General features: G+C 47.7%; 1 protein-coding gene across 1 annotated transcript in view; it reads right to left on the reverse strand.

Moving 5' to 3' along the window:
- PLG (plasminogen) overlaps positions 1-21,809 on the reverse strand; it is a 35,285-nt gene extending 13,476 nt beyond the window's left edge. Inside the window, exons 1-11 of the mRNA XM_004673961.2 lie at positions 21,761-21,809; positions 19,259-19,394; positions 18,269-18,375; positions 13,661-13,775; positions 12,159-12,298; positions 11,012-11,132; positions 9,874-9,992; positions 8,685-8,847; positions 7,789-7,934; positions 4,370-4,529; positions 64-245 (exon numbers count right to left, since the gene is read on the reverse strand). Of these exons, the coding sequence (XP_004674018.1) occupies positions 64-245; positions 4,370-4,529; positions 7,789-7,934; positions 8,685-8,847; positions 9,874-9,992; positions 11,012-11,132; positions 12,159-12,298; positions 13,661-13,775; positions 18,269-18,375; positions 19,259-19,394; positions 21,761-21,809 (1,438 nt within the window). The remainder of the gene's footprint in view (positions 1-63; positions 246-4,369; positions 4,530-7,788; positions 7,935-8,684; positions 8,848-9,873; positions 9,993-11,011; positions 11,133-12,158; positions 12,299-13,660; positions 13,776-18,268; positions 18,376-19,258; positions 19,395-21,760) is intronic.
- Between the last annotated feature and the right edge of the window lie 1,336 nt (positions 21,810-23,145).

The raw sequence follows: 23,145 nt of genomic DNA on the forward strand, positions 1-23,145 counted from the left end.
CTACGTTTCAGCCTGGCGCATCCTGGTGGCCCAGGCTGCAGGTGTCTGGGTGTAGACACTCACCTGCTTCTGCAGGATCCTGCGGCCTTTGAACTGGGGGGACCACTGGCGAGCCTGGGCTGCTCTGGTCTGTTTCTGAGCATTTTTTCAGGTTGCAGTACTCCCATCTGACACTGGGGTCCGTGGTGTAGCACCAGGGGCTTTTATCGTGGTCCGGGTTCCTGCAGTAGTTCATCCTGAGGTCACTGTGGGTTCCATAACAATCTCGGTCAGGAGAGGCGGGACCATGAGTAACACCCCAAAGCACCCTGGATCTTGTTACAACAAAGTGCTATCAAATAGCTGAAAGATTGGCACCCAAGGCCCAGTGTCACTGTTTGCCACAGCTCAGAGGGTCATGGCTTCTAAGCTACTGGGTGCTAAAAACAGGCTGCAAACTTTACTGAAAAAGCCAGCACAGCAGAGGCCGCAGACGGAACTGGAGCTAATACATACGCTGTAGTGGAAAGGACCGTGATAGCTCCCTCACACTGTGATGTGCACCCAGGGAAGGCCAGTGAGGACTGTCTCCTGCGTGTATTAGAAGAGCTCACGGGCTCCCTGTACTGACCCACAGGGTGTGGATGCTGGGGCTCACACGGGCTCTGTGTCCCGGACACCCTCGCCCTGCCTGCAGAGACCAGGCCCCGCCCACAGTCCAGGAGCTCTGTGTCCAGCGGGCCCAGCTTGGAGGCCTCCCATCTGCACAGGCACCTGCCTGGCTCCATAATCCGCGTTCTACTAATCAGCGTTCCACTGACTCAGGGACCTGCGTGGGCCTTCCATGTAGTTTGACGTGTGTCCTGAGGGGCATCTCCCCACAGCGCCCTCTCCTGGTGTGACACACAGCGCCCTTCCCCCTGAAAGCTCCGGGTCGCTGCTCCGTCCATCTCTGCGGCCCCCGGAGGTGACAGCTGCTGATCCCTTGCCTGGGAGTGGATTTGGCTCTTGTGTGGCGCCGGCAGAAGAGCCTCAGACGACCGGGCACTGGGTGTGGACTCTGCGTGGTTCTTCCCTGAGTCCGTGGGTTGGAACTTGATTTATGCTGTTTGTAAGGAGCGGGGCCTCCTGAACTGAGCTGTGTTCGTTTCGGGAACCTGCCAGCAATTACTCCTTCGTTTTGTTCGCATCAGAGGAGTTTCCTTGCAGGGTGAGCCCGAGTGCGTCTGCCGCCTCTTCTGGCGGGCACGTGGCCCCTGGAGATTCTGTTCCCCTCCCTCGTGAACACGGTTGCGGGCCCACGGGGGAGGCGTGTTGGGCTTTGTAGGAGCCGTCGGCTGACCTGCAAAGTGGATGGTCCCCGACACCCCGTCCAGCGCCGGAGAGCGGAGGCTGCGGGGCCGGTGGCCTGTGCCCCGGGGTGAGGAGGTGGCTCGTGTGGGTCCAGCACACTCAGGGCCTCGCTGGCCACTGGCATCTGTGGGTGCCCTTTGGGACCCCCTGCCTGTTTTTATCAGTTGTTTGACTTCTTTCACTGAGAGCTCGGAATGACGACACTTCTGGATCCAAATTTGTCTATTTTCTTGGTGATTTTTGGTGAGAACCGGTTACCTGTTTGTGGAAGTCCTGGTCGTGCATTTTTGTAGTGGCTGCGGATCCTCTCAGTGTGAGCTTGTTCTCTTGGGGCTTTTCCGAGAAGCTTGATATGTCAGCTTTCATTTTAGCTTCATTGGGCCTAAGAGATTTCTCAAATTCATCTGAGGTTGGAATCAAGGTTTTGGTCTCCTATAAGGCTATTCAAGTGTTCCAGAACCACGTGGGGAAAGAGTTTCTCTCTTCGCTGGACTGTTTGCCAGCTCGACTGAAAATCAGTCGTCTTCATGCACGTGCACCTGTGTCTAGTGTACTGCTCTGCCTGTTTGTCTAGCTTATTGCCTGGCTCTCGGTCACACAGCGTGTCAGAAGTCTTCAAATCAAGGCATGTAAGTCCTCCAAATTGGCTCTTCTTTTAGAGATTATTGTGGTGATTTTAGCTCCTGGCATTTGTATTTTGTCACCATTTATCATCCCAATGTTGCAACTCTGCTTGGGTGTGGGTTGAAAAGAAAGATCAGATATGGAGCCTCTTGGTCCATAAACATCGATATCTTTAGCCAGACCTTTGAATTTTCTCCTCAACGTTTTGTAATATGTAGTATATAGTTTCTTGAGCATACTTTATTACAACAGTCACTGATTAGTTTGGGTTTGATACTATCCTCAGGAATATTATTTTTCAGTTTTTGTTCCCAGCCATGCTGATGGGGCACAGAAATACGGTCAGTTTTTATACATTGCCCTCGTGTATACATCCATGTCTTCTGAGTAGCAAGATTTACTTATTAATCCTTAAGATTCTTTGTGGACGTTAATTTTTTTGTGTGCATCAAGACTGATTTTCTTACATGTTTCAATCTTGAGGCCCTTTCTATCTATCTTTTCCTTTTAGGTCTATAGTTTCCTGCTTCCTTTTTATGCCTCCTTTCCTTTCTCTTTAGCTCATCCATGTGTTTTTTCGTGTTCATATTTTCCTTTAAATCTTTGAACACAGTTATAAAATCTTTGAAATATTTGTCTGCTAAATCCATCATTTCTACCATTTCTGTTTTTACTGACTAGTGATCATGGTGCCAGATCACATTTAATTTCTGAACTAGTAGATACACAAAAATCATTAACACCAGACATTATAGGTGCTGTGTTACCAAGTGACTTTACTTTTCAATTTTGTCTTCCTCTCAATTTTGTTGAGTTTTCGCCTGGAAGGGTTACTTTACTCACAGTCATTTGACCTTTTCGTGGTTGCTTTGAAGTACTAGGTTATTCTTAGAGCAAATCTTACTTTAGTTAGTCCCTAATGCTAAAACGGGACATTTCCAGTGTCTCTATTGAAAGTACAAATGTTCTGCAGTCTCTCCTCTCGAGCTAATCAGAATCTCAAATCCTCACACACAGACTCTCCCAGAGGTATATGAATTTTGTAATATCCATTTATCTCATCACTTCCTGATAGCTGTTTTCCTCTCTCCTAGTCTCTCTCTTCACAAATGCAGCTTTGCATTCAGCCAAATACTGATGAAGACATCTATGCATATTTCTGGAACTCCTTTTCTGCACAGAAGCTTTATCGTTATTAAACAGTCTATAATATATACTTGACGGAGTACTACGCAGCTGTGAAAAGGGATGGAATAATCACATTTGAGACAAAATGTGTAGTCCTCAAGATGAATATGTTATATGAAGTTAAAAAAAAGGGGGGGGAATACAGATATCAATTATTTCCTTCATCTGTGGAATATAAATAACAAAAAAAATACAGGTAAAATATAGGAGGAATACATTTTGAGTTAAGTGAAAGAACATAATGGTTACCAGAGGAAAGGGAGAGGAGAGGAAAAAGGATGGGGGAGGGAGACCGATGAGGTATGTCATGGGTTATTTGGTGGAGTGTAAATGGAACCTGTGTCCATATGAAAGTAACTTCAAAACTTAAAAATTAAAAAAAGAAAAATACCAGCTGCTGCAGTTAACCTAGTCTAGTCTCTGTCTCCTCAGTGGGGTAGGTTGCTGTTCTCTGTTTTGGATCCAACTCCTTGCACTACAGTCTTTTAAGACCATGATAACTGTATGGTTCATAGAATTTATTTCCCAATCTAAAAAGCCTCAGTACTATGCTGCCTGTTGTCCACAGTGTGAAAATAGTTTGTCATCAACAACAACAACAAAAAAAATAGTTTGTCATTGACTTGACAGCCATTTATTGTAGGAATACTGACCTGTTCCAATCCAGCCTTTTTTCTCTTTATCTGTCAGTATTGCCCATCTGTGTCTGTGTACGTCCTAGCTCGCATCTGCCCTTCTGCTTTCCTATCCCTTCAGTCCACAGCAGCTCAGATCCCTTCAGACCACAGCAGCTCAGATCCCTTCAGACCACAGAAACTCAGGGCCAATATGTCTGCTCATGTCAAATGACATATTTCTACTTAGGTCCAATGAAAAAATATACTTTATCTTAGGGATCAAATGTTGGAGATGCATAGTTAAAAAAACTGCATCTTTAGCAGATGCTATGGAAGGATGTTTTCTCTAAGCTTTTGGTTCTTTATTCTACACATTCCACTAGTGCAACCCCAACAGCTCCACAGATGCCCAAGCCACCTGCTTCCATGAAACTATGCAGAAAGGAGAAGCATCCAATAGCTTCTCTTCTTCCAGCCATTTCTTCAGAAAACAAAATGTGGGAGTCATTTGTCTCAAATTCAGATGGAAAGAGAAGTTGGGTCCTAATGTCGAGCATGACTGCCCAAACACCTATCCGTTCACTGCTGCTAGGCTTGTGAATACATACGCTGTTGGATAATTCGATGGGGTCTTTGAGTGCTGGTGTGGCCTCATGGATGACCAAGGCTGACATTTCTTTCCTGTGATAGTCGTGGATGATGTCCCTCGATAACCTTCCCCATTACCCTGGTAGCAATCCTGGACCACAGGAGTTTGTTCAGGAGGTACTGAAATTAGAACAGAAGACATCAGCTGAAAATGACAAGAACAGAGAAATTTATGAAGCGATTTTAGACACCAACAGAACCGTAGTTTGGAGTTAGCAGTGCTTTCTTTCCAGATTGGCCACCGGCCATGCGAAGACCACAGATCCACACATTTACTGACTTAGGTTTTTTGGTAAATATTTAATTTTAAATGCAGGAAACGATAAAAAGGTTGGAATGCTCATATTGGAAATGACACTTGTATCAGTGGTTATTTTATGGCTCGTGGCTGGGTCTTCATGAAAACAACTCGTTAGGAGAAAGAGAGACATTCTGTGGTGAGGATGAAGGTGATAATAGGACAGACCCAGACCTCTTATTTATTTTCCTGGACTCTTTGTTTATGGAAAGGCAAAGCTTTAACTTACTGGGAGGTGGAGCAGAAACATCCTACCTCCAGAGTGGCAGGCAACAATATTGCACTTCTCAGGAAGAGCTAGAGGCAAAAACATTACTCCCCTGGAAGAAAATGAATCCTCTTGTGCTCAGGCTCCTTTACCACAGAAATAAATAGTCTCCTTCTCTCCCATTTAAGCTCAGTTCCATGTGAAGAGGAGGTAAGAGCAATGACAAACACACCCTCAGAGTCCAGCTCTACAGGCTTTGGCTAAAACAAGGGTAAAGATGTCTCCTTCCACAAAAAGCTTAGTGCTGAGTAAGAACAGCAGTTTCACCATGAGCTTGGGTTTCCCACAGAGAGAGGTCTCCGGCTACAGGCATGCAGTGAGTGCTGAAAACTAAGAAATGATTAGGAATATTGAGAAAATGCCCCAGCACTTGGGACCCCACTCCAGATACAAGATAACAGCAGTCCACTGCTGCAGAAAATCTGAATCATGGTTCACTTAATTTAAAGGCAGGAACAACCAAATGCAAACTCAGTTAGCATCTATGGCAGTGACTGATTTGCTCCACCCTGCATGCTGTCCAAGGCGGAAGGGGGACTCGTTTCAGAGCATAAATTGTATTGACTGTGACCTCAGCTGTTCTACACCTAACGTCCAGCAGTTTAATTAAAAATATTGCCAAACACATCCCCAAGCCAGAGGCCAAAAGTCACTATTAATAAAGCTATCAACAGAGCTAGACATAGTCCAAAAGATAGGGACTAACTGGAGATAATGAGAAAATAAAATGTTTTATGAACTCTGAAATGTTGGCGAGCAGTGGAAACACATAGAGCATTTCAGCAGCAGTAGAAACTGCAAGACAGAATAAAAGGCAACTATGAGAAGTAGAAAGATACTAGTGATGAAGTTCTTTCAGTAGGCTCACCACCAGATCAGACACAACTGAGGAAAGAATCAGTGACTTTGAAAATAGGTTAATATACTCATCCGCGATGCGCAAAAAGGAGTCAGAAATAACGTGAAACAAACCTAGAGAAGAATATGAGACAATATGAACAGGTCTAACATTTGGGTAATTGAAGCCCCAAAGAGGGAAGCAGAGAGGGAGAAAGTAGAAAAAAGAATTATTTAAATAATACTGGCTGCAAATTTTATAAAAGTCATATTGAAAATCAACAATCCACAACCGCAAGTAGCTCAAAGAAAGAAAGAAAGGCACCAGGCACAATCAAACTGCCGAAAAGCAGAGATGAGTGAAATTGTCAAAGGAGTAGGGGAGTGTCGGGGAGCACTAAGCCCAGAGGAACCCAGACTGCCCCTCTGAAACTATTGCAAGCAAAAGAGAACATTTTGATGTTAAATATGTAGCCGTCATTCAATGGAAACCAGGTTTATCAAATGCTTTTTCTTCCACATTCTTAAATTTTCCAACAAGACCCCTTGCATCCAAAGCCATGGCTTCGTGCTCATAATAGTGCTGTGATGTAACTACTGACGTTTGGCATTATCACTATTTGATTGACAAATTGATGCAAAGATCATGGGGTGATTCAAGAATGCCCTTTTCATAATAAATTGGTAATTAAAATCAGCTATCTTTAAAAGAAATAATGGAGTGACATCTTTCAGGTGGTGAAAGAAAATAAATGTCCACCTACAATTCTATACCCAACAATATAATTTGTTAAAACTAACAGCAAAATACATTCATACATACAAAAACTGTGCTACAAAAGACCTCTGGAACAAGACTAGAGAAGGTGAAACATTTGACCAAAAGAATGTGACACTAGATGGAAATGTTTATCTACAAAAAGAAACAAAAAGCACCCAGTGATGTCAATAAGTATGACAATTAAATGAGTGGATGAAAAACAGAGATTTCTTATATATAGTTTTAATATGACTATTCAGGGCAAAAACAGTATCAATGTATGGTGGGGTTTACAAGATAGTAGAAGTAAGCTGTGTGTGAATAATAGCATAATATTAGGGGAGGGAGGAAAAAAGCACAGTGTTATAAGTTTCATGGTACATCAAGTCAGATAAGATTATTTGAAGGTAGATTGCGACATAAAGATGTATATTGGGATCATTAGAAAAATTCTAAAAATATGAAAAACATTTTTCAACAAATGAGCAATTACTGGTGATAAAATATAACAGCAAGCATTCAGTGAAACAAAATAGAAGATGAAGGCACAAACAAAATTCAAATGGGACAAGCAAAAATAATTGGCTGGTCAATTTCAATCCAATCCTATTAACAATACCATTACACGTAAATGGCTCAGACATCTCAATTAAAAAGGCTGAGGAAACAGATAAAGTTGATTAATGTTAGTGAAAATAGAAGTACAGCAACTGTATCCATATCATTAAAAGCAGATTTTAGAATGAGGGGTGTTTCCAGGGTTAAGGAGAAACATTGCATAAGGAGAAAATGGTCATTTCCTTCAGAAGGCAATCCTAAGTGCTTCTGTGCCTACACAAAGCTCCAGAAGATAGGAAACACAAACCCAAAAACAGGTAAGTGTACAGCAAGAGATCTCAGCAAGCAAATGACTAAGTCACAGAAAGTTAGCAAGGACAGAGAACAGCTAAAAAGTCCTACGTATCTTGACTTAGCTGAGCTTCATGGAACATTCTACCTGATAAAAGCTGAAGGTGCATTTAACCTTAACCAAAACAACCATTTTCTGAACCATAATATGCACTTCAACAAATATGGATTGTTGAGCAAATAGAGCCCATGTCTGAGCTGAACAGAGCTCTGTGGCCAATGAAACTTGTGTTTGTGTTGATTCCACAAAGCAAAGAAGCCAAGATAGCACTTAGGGACGTGGCTCAGTGCTCACAACCACGCTCACCTGTGTCGTCTGTCTGTTCTGTGGATACGGGCGGGGAGTCACAGGATGGGATTTTGCAATACTCCCACCTCACGGAACTATTGGTTGTGAAGCACCACGGAGCAGATTCTCCATCAGGGTTACGACAGTAGTTAACATCCAAATCTCTGGAATAGAAGTAATTTTGAGTCCAATTTCTAAAAAGGTTAAATGTAGAAACCAGTTGACTGTCTTAATTCAATATTAATATGAATATTGTATTGATCCTATAACTATTACATGAACACACGTATGAATGGCGACATTAGATCCTTGTGTAGTCGACACCATGATGGCCTAAATTGAATGACAAATTCCATCAAACTGTGACAAGCATACTTCTCTTTCCTTGGATCGATGTTAGAATAGATGCCTTGACTGTGTAGAGTTAAACCAAAGATGCTTTGGCCAGAGGTCAGGTGCTGTGCCATGGACTGGACCTGCCAGACACTGACCGTTTCCATACTGTTGCTGAATTCAAAAGTAAACACCAACATCCACTTCATGGAACTGACAGATACAGCTCTGGGTTTGACCTGCTCTTGAATCTCAGTATACATGGGGTACAGGGTTTGGCCAGACTCATTGCCAGGATCCGCTGCCAGAATTTCCAGTTTACAAGTTCAGGAAAATGGCTCTAGAATTTGACTGTAACATTCTTGATGCTGCTGCTGCCGGTGGTCTGGGGAACCACACTTTGAGAAACAGTATTTTAGGAAAATAAATGCTAATTTTCACTTTACTTACTTGACCAGCTTTTACTCCAGAATACTTGAATCCTACTTCAAGGAATTTGATAATAACTAACCCTAAGGCAAAATAAATGGGATTTCACCATCCATAGCAGCAACCAGGTGAAATACAGGAGGGAGGCTCACTTGCAGGGGAAGTTCTCTGGTGTCCTGTTGTGTCTGTGTGGGGTCTGGTCACTCCAGCGCTGACAGGTGAGACCAGATGCCGTGACAGCCACTGTCCCACGATAGCTTTCACCTCTTCCCTTCAGACACTGATGTGTTGGACCAGAAGATGGTGGAGGTGTTGCTTGAGTAGGGGAAATAAGTCACACAGATCGTTTTTTATGTAAAGAATGCACATGTGGAAGGAATGAGAGGGTGATGCAGGCAGCAGCAGCCTGCCTACCTGGACTTCTGCTCTCACGAGGAACATGTGAGGTTCACACACCCTGGGCACATGCTTCTTTCTCCATTCACTTTGCTCAGTCAGCCACATGTCGATCAAACTCTGTAAAACTCACTCCCCAAATCTTCACGTACACCAATCATTCAGCTCCCTAGTGACTAGTAGCTTATCCACTGAACATGCACGACTGAATGACACACAACAGTCACAAAAGCAGACGAGAGAGAGAGAGTGTTTATGGAAAGAACACAAATGTCTCCAAGAAAAAGCATGTGCATCCAGGAAGCAAGATATTCTTGAGGAAATTCAAAGATGATGAGAATAGAGCTAACATTCCCAAGAAAGCTCTCTTCTGGAGCTCTTTGGTGTCCCAAGGAATGACTGTTAGAGCTGAGGGCAGTCAGCCTGCTGAGTCCATCTCACCCCTGACAACTGACCCTGTCTCGAATTTTAGTCCCTTCAAATTCTAACTGCAGGGTGATACTAGAAGGTTCTTTCCTCCAAGTCGTTCTGCCACAAACTCTCTCTCCTACTGTCTCCAACACGCTGGAAAAACTGAACTGGACACCGAATAAATCTTTTTGTTTGCAAAGAAACAATTAAGAAAGACTGTGGTTAATGATGAAACCCATGGTCTAACAGGTAGATATCTGAATTCCCGTTAGCACCAGAGTGAAGTAGGAATCAGAGATGCCTTCCCTGAGCCCTCATTCAGCTGTATCCTGAAGAGACAGGACTTGCTGAAGAGAGACACAGCAGGCAGATGCCCTGGCCAATTACCTACATAACCAGTAAATTGCTTTAGAAGAGCAATAAAATAGAGCCACATCGCCTGGAAGTCGGCAAACAGGCACTCATCCATTGTTTTCTTTGTGCCAAGGGAAGGACAGGTCAGAATCCCTGAGGACTGGGTGACGCCATACTTACCACAGCGTGGGATGTCGCAGAATTCCCAGCGTTTCTGGGGATTTGTGGTAAAGCACCAGGGGCGGGGCTCTCCATCAGGGTTGCGACAGTAATTCCCCTTCAAGTTCTTGCTTGGAAATCTGAATATGTGAGACAGGTTTTAACAGCACTGCACGTTTATACTCACGATGACAGCAGTATCATGTGAGCCAGGGTTTAGCTCCTGCTGTGTTCTGGGCAGGGAAGACACCTGAGTCCATGACTGGGTAAAAGCTGTCCTCAAAGAGGTACCAGTCTCAGGAGAAGCATGCTAATAGTTTATACATGCCAAAAAGCCCCAGAAGAAGCATGCTAATAGCTTACATGTGCAACATTACTGAACAAGATCAATAATTATATAATTTTTGGCCATCTGGAAAACTGATTTAAGCAAACTCCAGTTACTCATGTGCAAATAATCACACTTTAAAAAAAATAATAACAATTTTTAAAACAATTTTTTATAAGTTTAAATAACATTTTTAAAAACAATTTTTAAAGTGTTCACTGACTAGAAATAGCCAACAAGTACAGACAAAAGCTGGCATCCTCAGAACTTAAAGGAACGGTCCTTCTGGTATACCAGATTCTAGTCTTGCTAGCTTCTAGGTTTGTAGAAACTCAAAGATGAGCTGTGCCTCTGTGAGCAAATACCAATGGCACACCCTTCGCACAGTGAGTGGTTAGGACTGTGAGACAGAAAATGAGCTTTGGTGACATTGTTTTCCAGACCCTCAAAGCACAAAAGGAAGAAATAAAAAAACTTAGCAGAAGTTTTCTCTTTGAAGCTTATGTTTACAGACAGCAGATTCTGGATCTCACTGACCAGCCTGAGCAAATAGAAGCAAATGACTTTGAACTAAGCTCCAAAGCTAGCCGGAGACTGAGAATGCAGAGGAGAGGTGTCTTACCCAGAGGCAGGGACCCACCCCAGAAATTCAAAGCCAGATATCTGAGAAAAGCTTCCTCATACTTAGGATGAACTTCCCAAAGCCTGGCCAAGGAAACTTAGCCAAGGCCACCATTCCTTGTCCTCAACCTCCTATTGAAACAATAAAATAGAATTCATTTTCTCTTAACCCCGGCTCCTAATACCTATGTAACCTCGGCTTGTTCTTACTTGGACGGGATGTATCCGTGGGCATGTGGAGTCTGAGAGTCCCAGGCCTGGCACTGGATTCCGGACATGGTCTTGGAGATTTTGCCCACATAATGTTCTCCACTGCAGTGCATACACTCATCTGGGTAGAAAGTGGCAGAAGGAAAGATAGGGTGAAAAAACACTCAAATGGATGAAGCAAACAAGAGTAAAACGCCCATAGCAATGCTTCTAATGCCATTTCCCGCGCGTTCACCTATACTTTCCAACTACTGCTTGGTGATAAAATGGGCCATGAAGACGCTACTCACTAATACAGTCTACAATGTCATTCTTTCCAAGAGTAAAAACAGCAGATTTTGGTCAACCCCCACTTAGCTGTTAGATTCATGACCGAGTCCACACACCTGTACCTGACCCTAAGTGGACAGGAAGGACATGGAGAGAGGGTCCTATGTTCGTAGGCGCCTGCCAATCTTTCATGGGGTTATCCATAGCTGGCATTTTCGTGACCATAACGATCCTTATAAATTCCTATTACGGCATTGTGATCAGATGGATGGCTACGAACAAGGGGGCTCTCTGGACTTACAAGCCGGAGATTTTGCTTGTGCCCTTGGCTTTGTTGTTTTCTCAGAGGACAGCCACTTTTCATTTATAGTTTAGAAGCATAACAAACTGATTTTGGCTTTCTTACATTATTTAAAAACTCAAATCTTTTTAGCATTGACTTTTAAGGTGGACCGTTCCATTGATCGGACTATGGAAACAATGCAGTGTTGATCTACCATCTGGTTCATTGCTTGGCTTCAGTCAAACAGTACCGTCGCCACTTCAGTGACTTAGTTTTCTGGGCTATGCACTTGCATTTGAACTATTTAATTGCAAATCAGCTGTATGCTGTGCAGGCGCTTTAAGCACCGGAAGTTTGTATCTGGAGTTTAGATCTCATTTCATCTTTGGAGGTGTTGGAGCAACATTAATAAAAATATTGTCATCAGTGGCAGAGGTCTGTGCAAGCTTTTGGTGCTTTCTGAGAGGTGCACACGTCTTTCCATCTTGTCCAATAGGTGCTAACTGATAACTAACAGCACTCCTTGGGAGACAGCTGACAGCAAGTGACCACATGGACAGGTGTGGACAGATTTTCTCGAGCTTCCCTGCTGACCTTCGCACTGGGGGATGTTGCAGAAGTCGTATCTGAGGTTGGGGTCTGTGGTGTAACACCAGGGCCCCTTTGGGTCGTTGTCTGGATTGCGACAGTAGTTCTCCTCCAGGCCCTCTTGTGGGAACTCTTCAGGGGTATAACTGTGGAGGAAGGAGAGCAGTCACTGATAGCACTTGCACGTCAGTGTGGTACCTGCGAAACGGGCAGCTTCTGCCTGAGGCAGCAGGCTTTGTCACCCACCACAGTAGGGCTGATGGTTGAGCTTTGTGCAGGGCCCTCTCTGTTTCTCACAGACGGCTGTCTCCAGCAGTCACTGGTGTGGCCTAAACTACCATGTTGCCACCACGTCTGAGCGGCCGCCTGTCCACGCAGTGGGCAGAAAGGGAAGATCTCAGGCTCATCAGAATCCTCACCTTCCCGACCGGCTCTGTCAGCCACCTCTCTCTCTGCAACTGGGTCACTACACGTGGGTGTGAAAACTTTCAATGGGGCGTTACGCCGAAACCTTTCTGTGCCTTCTTTCATTTAGTCTTAATAAAATCCCCATCAGTGTGGGGTTAGCCTTGTTTGGCAGGGGAGGAAACACAAAACAGAACGGGTCTTGCCTGAACTTGCATGAGAAGTAAGTGGCAAGTGAGGGGCTTAAAGTTAGAGCTGCGGGCCCCCAGGCGCTCCCTTCAAACAGGGCAGCACTAATGTGTGTGGGGGGGGTCGGGGGGGCTCATGCTCCCTGTCCATTCTGGGGGTGAGTTGCTCCAGAGAGAGAAGAAATAAGATCAACAGCACAAGACTTGAGTCCAAAAAAGGTAGCTTTTGTTTTGGTTCTTCTGTGGGTGTGTGCTAGGTAAAATGTAGCCTTTCAAGACCTGGCCTCCTCTGCTCGCTGGGGAAGCCCACCTGAGCCTGAGAGCCAGCTCGGCCACCTGACCGTTTGGTTGAATTGTTTTACCTCTGTGCCCTGGACATATTAGCTCTGCCCTCCTCCGAGGGACATGATACGGTAATGGGGACCTTGAGAGCAGATAACAGACACTATACTGAGAACATGAGGCCACCGAACACTGTATCGGGGGAGACGAGAGAGGAGACTAGAGTGGGTGGGGGTGTGCGAGAATCTGGCTTTCGCTTTAGTTTTGTTTCCTCTTTGGCTCCGAAATGTTCTAGTGGACACAGCCAGAGTGCTGGTTGCTCTGCCTGACTCTGGCTGACCCAGTCCTGCGCACAGCCGTCTCAGGTCATTCTCAGACTCAGCCTAGAACCCGCGGTTTGCTCGGTCTTTGTTACTCGGCTACGGTGTCCTGAGTCTCCTGGGAGGGCGCAGACACAAGCTCAGGAAAGCGGCCAGCTTCCATTCTCCTGCTACAAACCAGCCCCCCCCCCCGCCCCCGCCATCATCTCTGGAATGTTCTCTCTGAACCTGTTCACTCATGCATTCTGTTTGGACTTAGAGGCATGCTCCTCCTATGTCCAGCAGGTGGACACAGGTGAAGGGAGCAGCTTACTTGGGTTTGTGCGGAGACGAGCTACTCCACTTTTGACAGGTCACGCCACCTTTTGTCTTGGATATTGTCCCCCGATAGTTCTTCCCGTTTCCGGTCTTGCACTCTGAAAGATAGACTGAGAGAAAGAGCCGATCAGGTTCTTGCCAGCGAACACCAGGGGGAGGCTGCGCTGGTTGGCAGGTAGGACGTGTGCGCGGGAGACCACATCTCTACTCCGGAGAGCCAACTTGTAGCTTTGTGCAGCTTACAAATATTTGCTTCAGTGCCTCCAGCTCATACAACTGTTGAGCAGCAATTTCAGTATTTATGACCACCAGCCCCGACCACTTGCGCATGTGTCTCATTGCCTGAATGGACGCTCGCGTGTCCCTGGTGGTGGTGTCAAATAATGACAAGCCATATTTCCACTCTAAAAGAAGTGTACCTTAAAAAGGACATTTGTCATGTAGTAATTTACGAGCTTATTACAGTAAAACAAATTCTAATGTTTTGAAATGAACGGACTGAGTAAAACAAATCCTAAACATAATAGTAACACAATATTGTAAGGGCTAGAAGTTCCTTTCAAGACTGATCTATTCCCTCTTCCAGATGAAGAAATTTAGACGCCAGCAGAGAAGGAGCCCTATCAGCTAAGTCAGAGCTGCTGCCAGCGGGCCCTTGGCCTGGGGCTTGGGGTTGGAAGTAGCCCCCCAAGACCAGCTAGGAGCTGGGGCTGCAGGAAGCACAGAGCAAACACCCTCCCTGGTGGAGCTTACTGTCTAGTGGAGTCAGGGCGTGTCTAAGTCAGTCAGGACTAATGGCAGCAGAAAAGGAAAGTGAATGGGGCCGGGGGGAGATGTTTTAGGCAGAGGCCAAACACACTGCTATTTCTTGAGGTTTCAATATTTTGAATATGAAAAAGCACCACATGGGTTATAAAGCTGTTGTTACGTACTTTACGTGTTCACAGCACACATTAGCCACTGCCCACCCAACTCAGTGGCGCCATCCTGTCTTGGAAACACACTGTCTGCGGCCCGCTGGTGACCCACTCGCGGCCGCCAGCCCCTTTCGTGGGTGCCCACCCACTCCGCCCTGCCAGTTGGGTTATGAGCTTCCCGAGATTCAGTTGCATTTATTGTCAGCTCTTTATACCACTAAATGTGGAAAAGAGACTCAAAACTCAGACAAGAATATAAAAATGTATAGCTTCAGTGTTTTAAGGATTTGAAAGAGATAAATTATACCACAAATGGCTATCACTTCACTGAGGGCAACCTCTCTCATGAGTGACCAAGAGTGTGAGAAAATCATAAAATAAAAAGTTATTCTATGGTCAGACTGATTAGTGGTATTCTCTAGACCTTGCTCTACTATGAAGAGGAAGTTGATTACTACAGGCAGTGCACCAGAGCGTGGCTTATGCAAGAAAAGCACCAGGTACCTTCTGTTGGTGACCCCAGACGTTAAAAAAGGAAAAAAGCATCTGTTGCTCATCAAAAACACCCAGGTAGGCCTCCCTGGTGGCACAGGGGTTACAGTCACAGCGCTATCAAGCTATCGCCAGCCATGCGACACAAGTCCAACCCCAGCCAGGGAGTGACCGATAGGTGTGACAGACCTCTCCTGTCTCCCTGCTGCTCCCCTAAGCAGTGGATTTCATAGATCTGCCTGTTTTGCTCCCCACTCTGTCTCTGGGGAGTCCTCTCACCCTCACTCTGGCCTGTACCCAGTTCTTGTGTGAATAAATAAATCTTAAAAAAAAAATAACAATGCCGGCTCTCCCTGAAGGTGCAATGGGTTAAAGCACCACATTATGAAGCTCTCCAAAGCCACTGCAGTACGAGTTTAATCCCCGCCCCGGGAGGCCAGCAGACCTTTCCTGTCGCTCCCACTGCTCCCCTCAGCAGTGTACTTTGTCGATCTGCTTACTTTGCTCCCCACTCTGTCTCTGTTGAATCCTCTCACCCCCTGCACCTCTGGCCTGTACCCCAGTTCTGTGCATACAGGTCAGAATTGTGGGGGTGGTGAGAGGCTTCAACAGCGACAGAATGGGGAACAGAACAGACAGATCGACAAAGTACACTGCTGAGGGGAGCAGTGGGTGAGTCAGGAAAGGTCTGCTGTGCCATGTAGGTCACCTCCGGGGCAGGCGGGGATCAAACTTATGCTGAAGTGGCTTTAGCTTCTCAGTGCTGTGCTTTAACATACTGTGCCACGAGGGAGGGCCCATAAATAAATTAAAAAAAAACAACAACAAACAGTGCCCAGGTAAACTGGATTTTTCATAGAACATGTAAAGTACTAAAGGTAGATATCTATCATCTATTATGATTCCCTACCTTAGCCATGTTTTGTTTTGTTTTTTTTAAAGATTTATTTATTTGTGCATACAGAACTGGGGTACAGGCCAGAGGCTCAGGGGCGGCGAGAGGCTTCACCAGAGACAGAGTGAGGAGCAGAACAGGCAGATCGACGAAGTACACTGCTGAGGGGAGCAGCGGGCGGGTCAGGAGAGGTCTGCCACGCCCTGTGGTCACCTCCGGGGCAGGCGGGAATCGAACTCATGCGGAAGCGGCTTTAGATTCTCAGTGCTGTGCTTTAACCCGCTGCGCCACCAGGGAGGGCCATCCATGTTTTAATTAATTGATCAGTTATCTGGGCTTAGTACTTCGAGGGCACCTACAGCAAACTGATGCTCACAGCCAAGCCTGGATGTGATATCAGTAGATCTTGCCTGAGACGTATCATCACTATAGACAGTTGCCTTCATCTGAAGCATAAATTCAGGTCTCTTTGGAAGCCTGAGACCTGGGAGATAGGAAACAGCTGGCCATGGGAAGGGAAGAGGGTGTCCCCTGCAGGAGAGGCGTGGCTTGGCGGCTGGGAGGGGCAGATCGCTGTCACTGCAGCGCACAGGGCCCTTGGCCTTGGGTAGGTGTCTGAGTGGTGGGCCAAGGCCCAAGGGCACCCGGGAGGGGCCAGCGGCGGCAGGGTCCAGCCAGTGACGGTGCGGCCGGGACCCAAGGGCAGCAGGTGACAGATGTGCAGAGGGCTGACCTGACTGTTCCCAGAAAGCCCTGGCAGGCACCGCAGGGTGGGTGGGCGGCCCACAGGAAGAAGCAAGCAGCAAAACTGACTTTTGACTTTTCACCTCTCTTCTGTTTGTACGTACCTGCCAGCGTTTATCTAACCTTCGCCCCTCTCCACCACCTTGAAAACCAGCAACTATTCAGCGACTCAAACTGAGCTCCCAGTCACCCCCATGCGCCTCTGGTTAACAATTTACTAATATCATATTTAAATATTAGCATTTTGAAGGGAGAATCCACTGGGCTTTCTTCGTTTTCATTTGGTGGCAAGTAGGTAACTCTGATAAGACCTCACTGTGCATAGGAACTAGTAACTTCACCCCAGGAGCCTTAGATTTTATCTGTTCTGTAATCTCACGTAGTCCGCTAAGTGGAAAGAGAGGGCCCGAGGGCCCATAGCGGGGACAGGGGCGGGGCCCAGTGTGCAGAATAACCCTAAACTGAAGAAACTCTTTTAATTTTTTTGTGGGGGGGTGAGATTAAAGAAAGTGCAGCAAGTCACTGTCAAGAATGCATGAGGCAGGGCCTCCCTGGTGCACAGTGGGTTAAAACGCAGCGCTATGAAGCTCTCAGCCACTGCAGCACCAGTTCGATCCCCGCCCAGGGAGTGACCCCCAGGGCGCCGGCACTCACTGCCCTCTCAGCCTGTTCGACCCCCCACTCTGTCTCTGGGGAATCCTCTCACCTCCTGCACCTCTGGCAGGTTACTAGTTCTAATGTGCATAAACAAATAAATCTTAAAAAATAAAAACCAGATAGGAATCCCAAATATTGGGATTGTTGATCTAGAAATTCAAGGAAACTAGAGAAAAAGAACACTAACTCTTACACATTTCCCAAAAGCATTTCAGAGTCTGGGAGAAATACAGGCCATACACCAAAAGAGTAGAATTTTGTGAATAAAAATAAGGACCTGTCTCTACTTCGATGATACTGAGGATTAAAACCAAGTCCACTCCTGCAGCACAGAAGCCAAAGTCCCAAGAATTTAGGGTCCCCACTCTCGGTCACATACAAATTTGAATATCTGATATTCAGGTCCCCTGAGTTAGGAGAGATTTTGTAAACCCAATTCTTCCATTTTTCAATCAAGCAAAATGAGACCTGAGAGAAGAGGCCATAGGCTCGGGGGACAGGCCGTGAGGCTCGGGCTGCGCCTTCTCTGCCCGGCCTCACGCCTCCCCCGGCCCCCCCAAGCCCCCGCGAGGCTGGGGCTGGAGCTCGAGCCCATGGCCAACAGTGAGGAAACAGGAAGCCAGAAGCTCCCCCACTGTCAGCTGTCAATAACCCATCAGGCTCCAATCCGAGAGTGGGGCCCCACTGGGAGGGGCGGCGGGGGGGGGGTTCTGGGGCGCTCCTCGGACTCTCTAGTTTTGTAGAATGGTCAAAAAGAACGCATGACCCGATAAAAATTCTGTTCATGTATTTAAGATCGCGCTGGCCTGATAAATGAGCCAATAACATCGGGGTGAGGGGCCGGGAGAGGAGGGAGCGAGAGCAGGCGAGGCGGAGGGGACAAAGAAAATGGACTCACTCTTCTTCTCAAACAAGACCACGTCCCTTTTCCTGACCACCGCGGAGGACTTGCTGTTCTCGGCGCTGAGCACGCACCGCGGCTCCTTGCTGTGGAACTCGAAGGACCTGCGGAGGCAAAGGCGCGCTCAGCCCAGCCGCAGAGGCAGGGAGGCGCCCCGCGAGGGCGAGGGGAGGGCGAGCCCGCGAGCCCAGAGGACGGCGTCTCCTGGCGCCGGGGCGGGCACTGTCCCTGGGCTGCGCAGGGCGAGCGCCCCTCCGGCTCCCCGCGGGCGCCGCCCTCCCCTCCCGGCGCCCTCTTTGCTCGCCGCGGTACTTGCTTTCCTGTTGGGAAAGACCCCGGCTCGGGCTCCCGGAGGCCCCAAGTGCCGCCCCCCTGGCCTGCTCTGTGTGACCCCAGCCCTGCGGGCCACCGCCCCCTTCACCTCCTGGGGTCCGCGGGCGCCTGGCGCAGCCCCCCCCCCCTGCCTACACAGCGCCCTCCTGCGCCGCTAGCTCGTCTTCCGCGGAGCCTCAGGGCCAGATTGGGGGGCCCTTGCTGGCTGTCCCTAAATGGCTGCTCCTCCGCCCAGTTCTGTGGCTGCTTGGGGAACACGAAGAACCCGCACCGCGTCTCGTGTCCCTGTGAAGGTGGGTCACTCTACTGGGCTCCAACTACAGACTGGAGCTCTGTCTAGTTTTGCTCCTTGGAGTCTAGAGCAATCCTAGTCTCTCTACCTGGTGATGACGCTAAACTCTACAGCTCGGGACGACAGTGGCTGATGGAATGTGTGAGAGGGAGTAACGTCTCTGCAGACCCTTGTTCCAGCAGACCCCAGGGACTGCTGTCTGCTGTCAGGCAGGAATGAATCCAGCTTCCACACTGGTCCTGCGAAATTTTCTTTCCTCTTAAGTCCTGTCTTTGTTAAGAAATCCGCAAACAAATTTCTGATCACCGAAACAATAGCCACGATCCGCGGTGGCTGTCAGCTGGGAGAGCCACGCACGATACCTGCAGGTGAACTCAGCCTCCTCCTCGCAGCGCGCAGCACAGTCTGCTATGCTCCCCAGCTGCAGCCGCTTGGCCCCCACGGTAACCAGCGAGGCCCCCTGGGTGTTCACATAGGCGTCCAGGGGGTCCGCCTGACCTGTGCAGCGGTAAAGGGGGACAGTTGATCCAGGGGCCAGTAGCACTCTTTAATTATCGTGAGTCATCATTTGCACTGTAGCAATCCAGTATATCTGGGTCCTTTATTAGCAGTGGAAGGGGGCCTAGGAGTGAATCTGATCAGAAACCCCGCCACGAACTCATCGTAATATTGAAAGAACCACTGGGCTGCTAGAGTAATAGATCAGAACTAGCCAACAACTTCTGTGTCACAACGCTAATGGAACTGAGGTCTTGGGTCTGCTGGCTGTGGACATCCGGTCCAGTGGCCAGCGGGTAGATCGATACCGGTGGCCTGCCTGCTGACATTGGTGCTGAGTTACCCACTCGGCAAGGACAGAACGTGGAGTCCCGAATGCGAGCTCCAGCATACAAACGATGTTTGTGACACACACTTTAACGGATGTGATTAACTTTCTCTCAGTGGTTCTACCTCACACTAACAAGGGTTTGGGTGACTTGATCATGGTGAGACAAGTAGAGCCTGCACTGACCCTCAGCTGCCATTCAAGGTCGTCTTTGCTGGGCTCTGCCCCGTGACCTGTGACCATTAACAAGAGCAGAGAATGGCTTCACCTTGATGACAGGTATCTGACATTTAGAAGAAACTGTGAAAGGCCATGGAAAAAGCCTGGGCCTTCGTTTTCAGTGAGATCAAAGCCCCCCGGGACCTTGCGTGTCACCAAGCAGGCTACGCAGCGTGTTGATGCTACCCCAGGCCCTTGGCCCTGGTGGCCACCCCTGACCCAGCTCACAGCTCTGTCCCAAGCTTCGGGCTGTTGACCTCTGAACTTTGGGTAGGAACACGCATTATTTTCACAGGGTAGGAGGCCAGTGGAGGCTGAGAAAATGAAGCTAGCGAGGTTTCCCAAAGTTTGCTGAAATGGGATTAGGCAACATGGTGACCTTGACCACTACAAGGGAGGGACTGGGCCGAAGTCAGGCTGAGGGGGCTGGAGGTGACTGGGAGAGGCGCTGAGGCAGCCTGAGGAGACAGGTCTTTCTGAGGCTGCTGTGAAGGAAGCACTTCCATGAAGAATCTGCAGAAATGGGTTTTATTTGAGTTGAGACGTTCTGGAGCGTGTTGGCCCCTCCTGGCAATCCCAGCAGGAAGGAGCATTAAGGGTCAGATCGTCACCCTCAGAGAGGCCACCCCAGCCACCTGGGTGGGCACTCACTACCCAGGGCATGCCCGGGACAGTCAGACGGCGCTGCCCCGCCCCAGCCTCTGCCCCCACCTCCCTTGCTGCTCATGTCCAACCCGCCAGGGTGGGAAGCTGTGCGCAAACCTCCAAAAAGCACCTGATCAAGTGTCTCAAACATGACGGAACACTAGGCCTGAAGGCACACAGTCAGGTCTTTATCTGCATTTGCTCTCATTTCCAGAAGACTGTGCTTTGGTAAACTCATAAAATACAAGGCAGAAACTCTGTAAGTGTATCCTCGAGAGCATTAAATTAAGCCTTTTGAAGAGTTCTCAGACTTGGGAGCAGCTAGTGGTGGCAGAGCCCACATGTGAGAACCCCCATCTGTGTCCCTTCCGTCAGGTGAATCCCTGAGCCTGTTGAGACGTTGGTCACTGGAGCTGCTGTTGGTCACTGGAGCTGCTGAGACCCCCAGCTGGTGTCCCAGATGCGTCCTGGCAGGCGCTACCTTTTTCTCTGAAAATCTTTCTCCTAATACTCTCTTAAGCCCAACTCCATGCTCCTATGGCAATGGGCTGTACTATGGTTTATTTGTTAAACCATATTTACAGATCTTTTTAGACTAAATGTGGATACGCTTGTCACCCAAGCCTCACTGCGGCACTGACAGGCTACTGGCTGCAGCATCCAGAGCACGCGGGCGCCTGTGGCTTCTGCAGGCACGAGGAGCAAGCCTATGTTTGGAGACTCGCATCAGACACAGCAGACGGGACTGGCAGACAGTGGCCTGGTCAGGAGCAGCAGGCAGGCAGCAGATGGCCATTGTTTAAGATTGAAAGTGAGGAGCTCGTGACACCCAAACCAAAATGACCCGTTTTAGTCACACTCGGAACCAGGAAAGAAGACTAGCAATTTTGGGCTGGAGAATATGTTAGCTTCTTTTGGGGGGGGGGGCAGCGTCAATACAATAACCATCATGTAGTTCACTCTTTTAGAAGTAAAAAGTCATCCATCATTTCCTCTGCCATTTGGCTCCACTGTTCACAGTGAAATTAAACCTATGACTAGAGAGTTTGAGTCAGGAAACTCACAAGCCAAATACTAAATGGAACGTGTGCACATAAAGACATCAGGTATCTATGTCAATGCACAGCTAGGAAAATGTTATATTGATCAGAGTAAAAAAACCTTTAAGTCTTACCTGATTTCAGAAATAAAAGAAGTAGAAGGACCATGTCCTTTTGTTCCATCTTGACACCAGCCAGACTTTCCAGAAAGTGGTCTGTCCCAACCCCAAAATGTTTGACTTGCAGGAGAGGAAATGCACCCACAGTCAAGACCCAAAAGTAGTTAATTATTCCCCAGGGCCCAGCACCGCAGCGGGAGGGCAAACATTACCTGAAGAGAGGATGTTGAAACATTCGAGTGGCCAGCAATAGCTGCCGGGAAGTGGGCAGCAGTCCTGTCCCCCGCCCCCAACTCCCCTCTCACTAGCAGGCCTCACCTTTCCCGCTGAGCCCAGTTTCCTTCTCTTCTTTGCTTCCCTTCCCCTTGGGTAGACACCAGATCGATTGCCCGGAATCGTGTCAGCAGCTTCACTCCGAGAAACTCGCCTGGGAAACAGGCAGCTCTTGCCACTGTCGGGGTGAGGTGGCTCGGGCTATGGAGGCTTCACCTCCCAAGCCTGCATGGCTAATAGGGTAAAGCAAATAGACCCATGGCCCCCTAAAAGAGACTAGGCAAGTGCCTTTTGTAATTCTCCAAGTTTCTTTATTCCCAGTGGACTGCGTGTTTTCTGACTGAGTTCTGTGCATCTCTTTCCCCAGGTGAATTCATAATGCAACATGCTTGCATCCTCATGTCCTTTTAAGTACCTCCACTAGTTTTCAGTTACTGAGAGAGTCCCAGTGGCAGAAGGAAACAGTGTCTCTTGTCACTGGGGTCTGAGAACCTTCGTGACCTGGTATGTTCAAGCGTGTTGTTTTGGCTACCAAAGAACCTTAAAACCAAATAGCTAAATTCAGTCAAATGCAGAGGACAAACAAATGAATCAGCTGGCACAAACAAGCCGGGCCACATCCAGATGAGTCAGTACCAGGGCCAGTCCCAGAATACCTCGACTGCTGCCCTTTTTAAATTGACCTTATTTCTTCGACTCTAGCCCAAATTTTCTCTGGAAATCAAACCTAGGACTGGTACGCTCACCCAGAAGCTCTTTTAAGATGGATGGGCTGGAACCCACGTTCCTAGGACAATAACTCTCTCTAGGCTTAGGGAAGAGCCCACAGTCCTTATGAGACCACTAGGAAAAAAAAGGCACAAATGCATTCAATGAGGTGGCTTAACCTTGTTTTCAGTGCTGCTGTTTTTCAAAAAATGTAAACAGTACCCAGGAAACAGAGAGCACTGCTGCAGAGAAAGGAAGTTGTTGCTGACCCTCTAGACTTTGAGTTCCAACAGCTTCTCCAAGATTGACTGCGCAGTCTGCTCCTTGCTGGTGTTAAAGAACTTTGATTAAGCAGTCATTGCTGAGGTCAACAGTTTGTTACTAAACAATGGACTCACGACTCAATGTGCAAAAATGAA

This window comes from Condylura cristata, unplaced genomic scaffold, assembly GCF_000260355.1.
Source record: "Condylura cristata isolate star-nosed mole 26May11 unplaced genomic scaffold, ConCri1.0 scaffold00001, whole genome shotgun sequence".
NCBI classification, from domain to species: domain Eukaryota; kingdom Metazoa; phylum Chordata; class Mammalia; order Eulipotyphla; family Talpidae; genus Condylura; species Condylura cristata.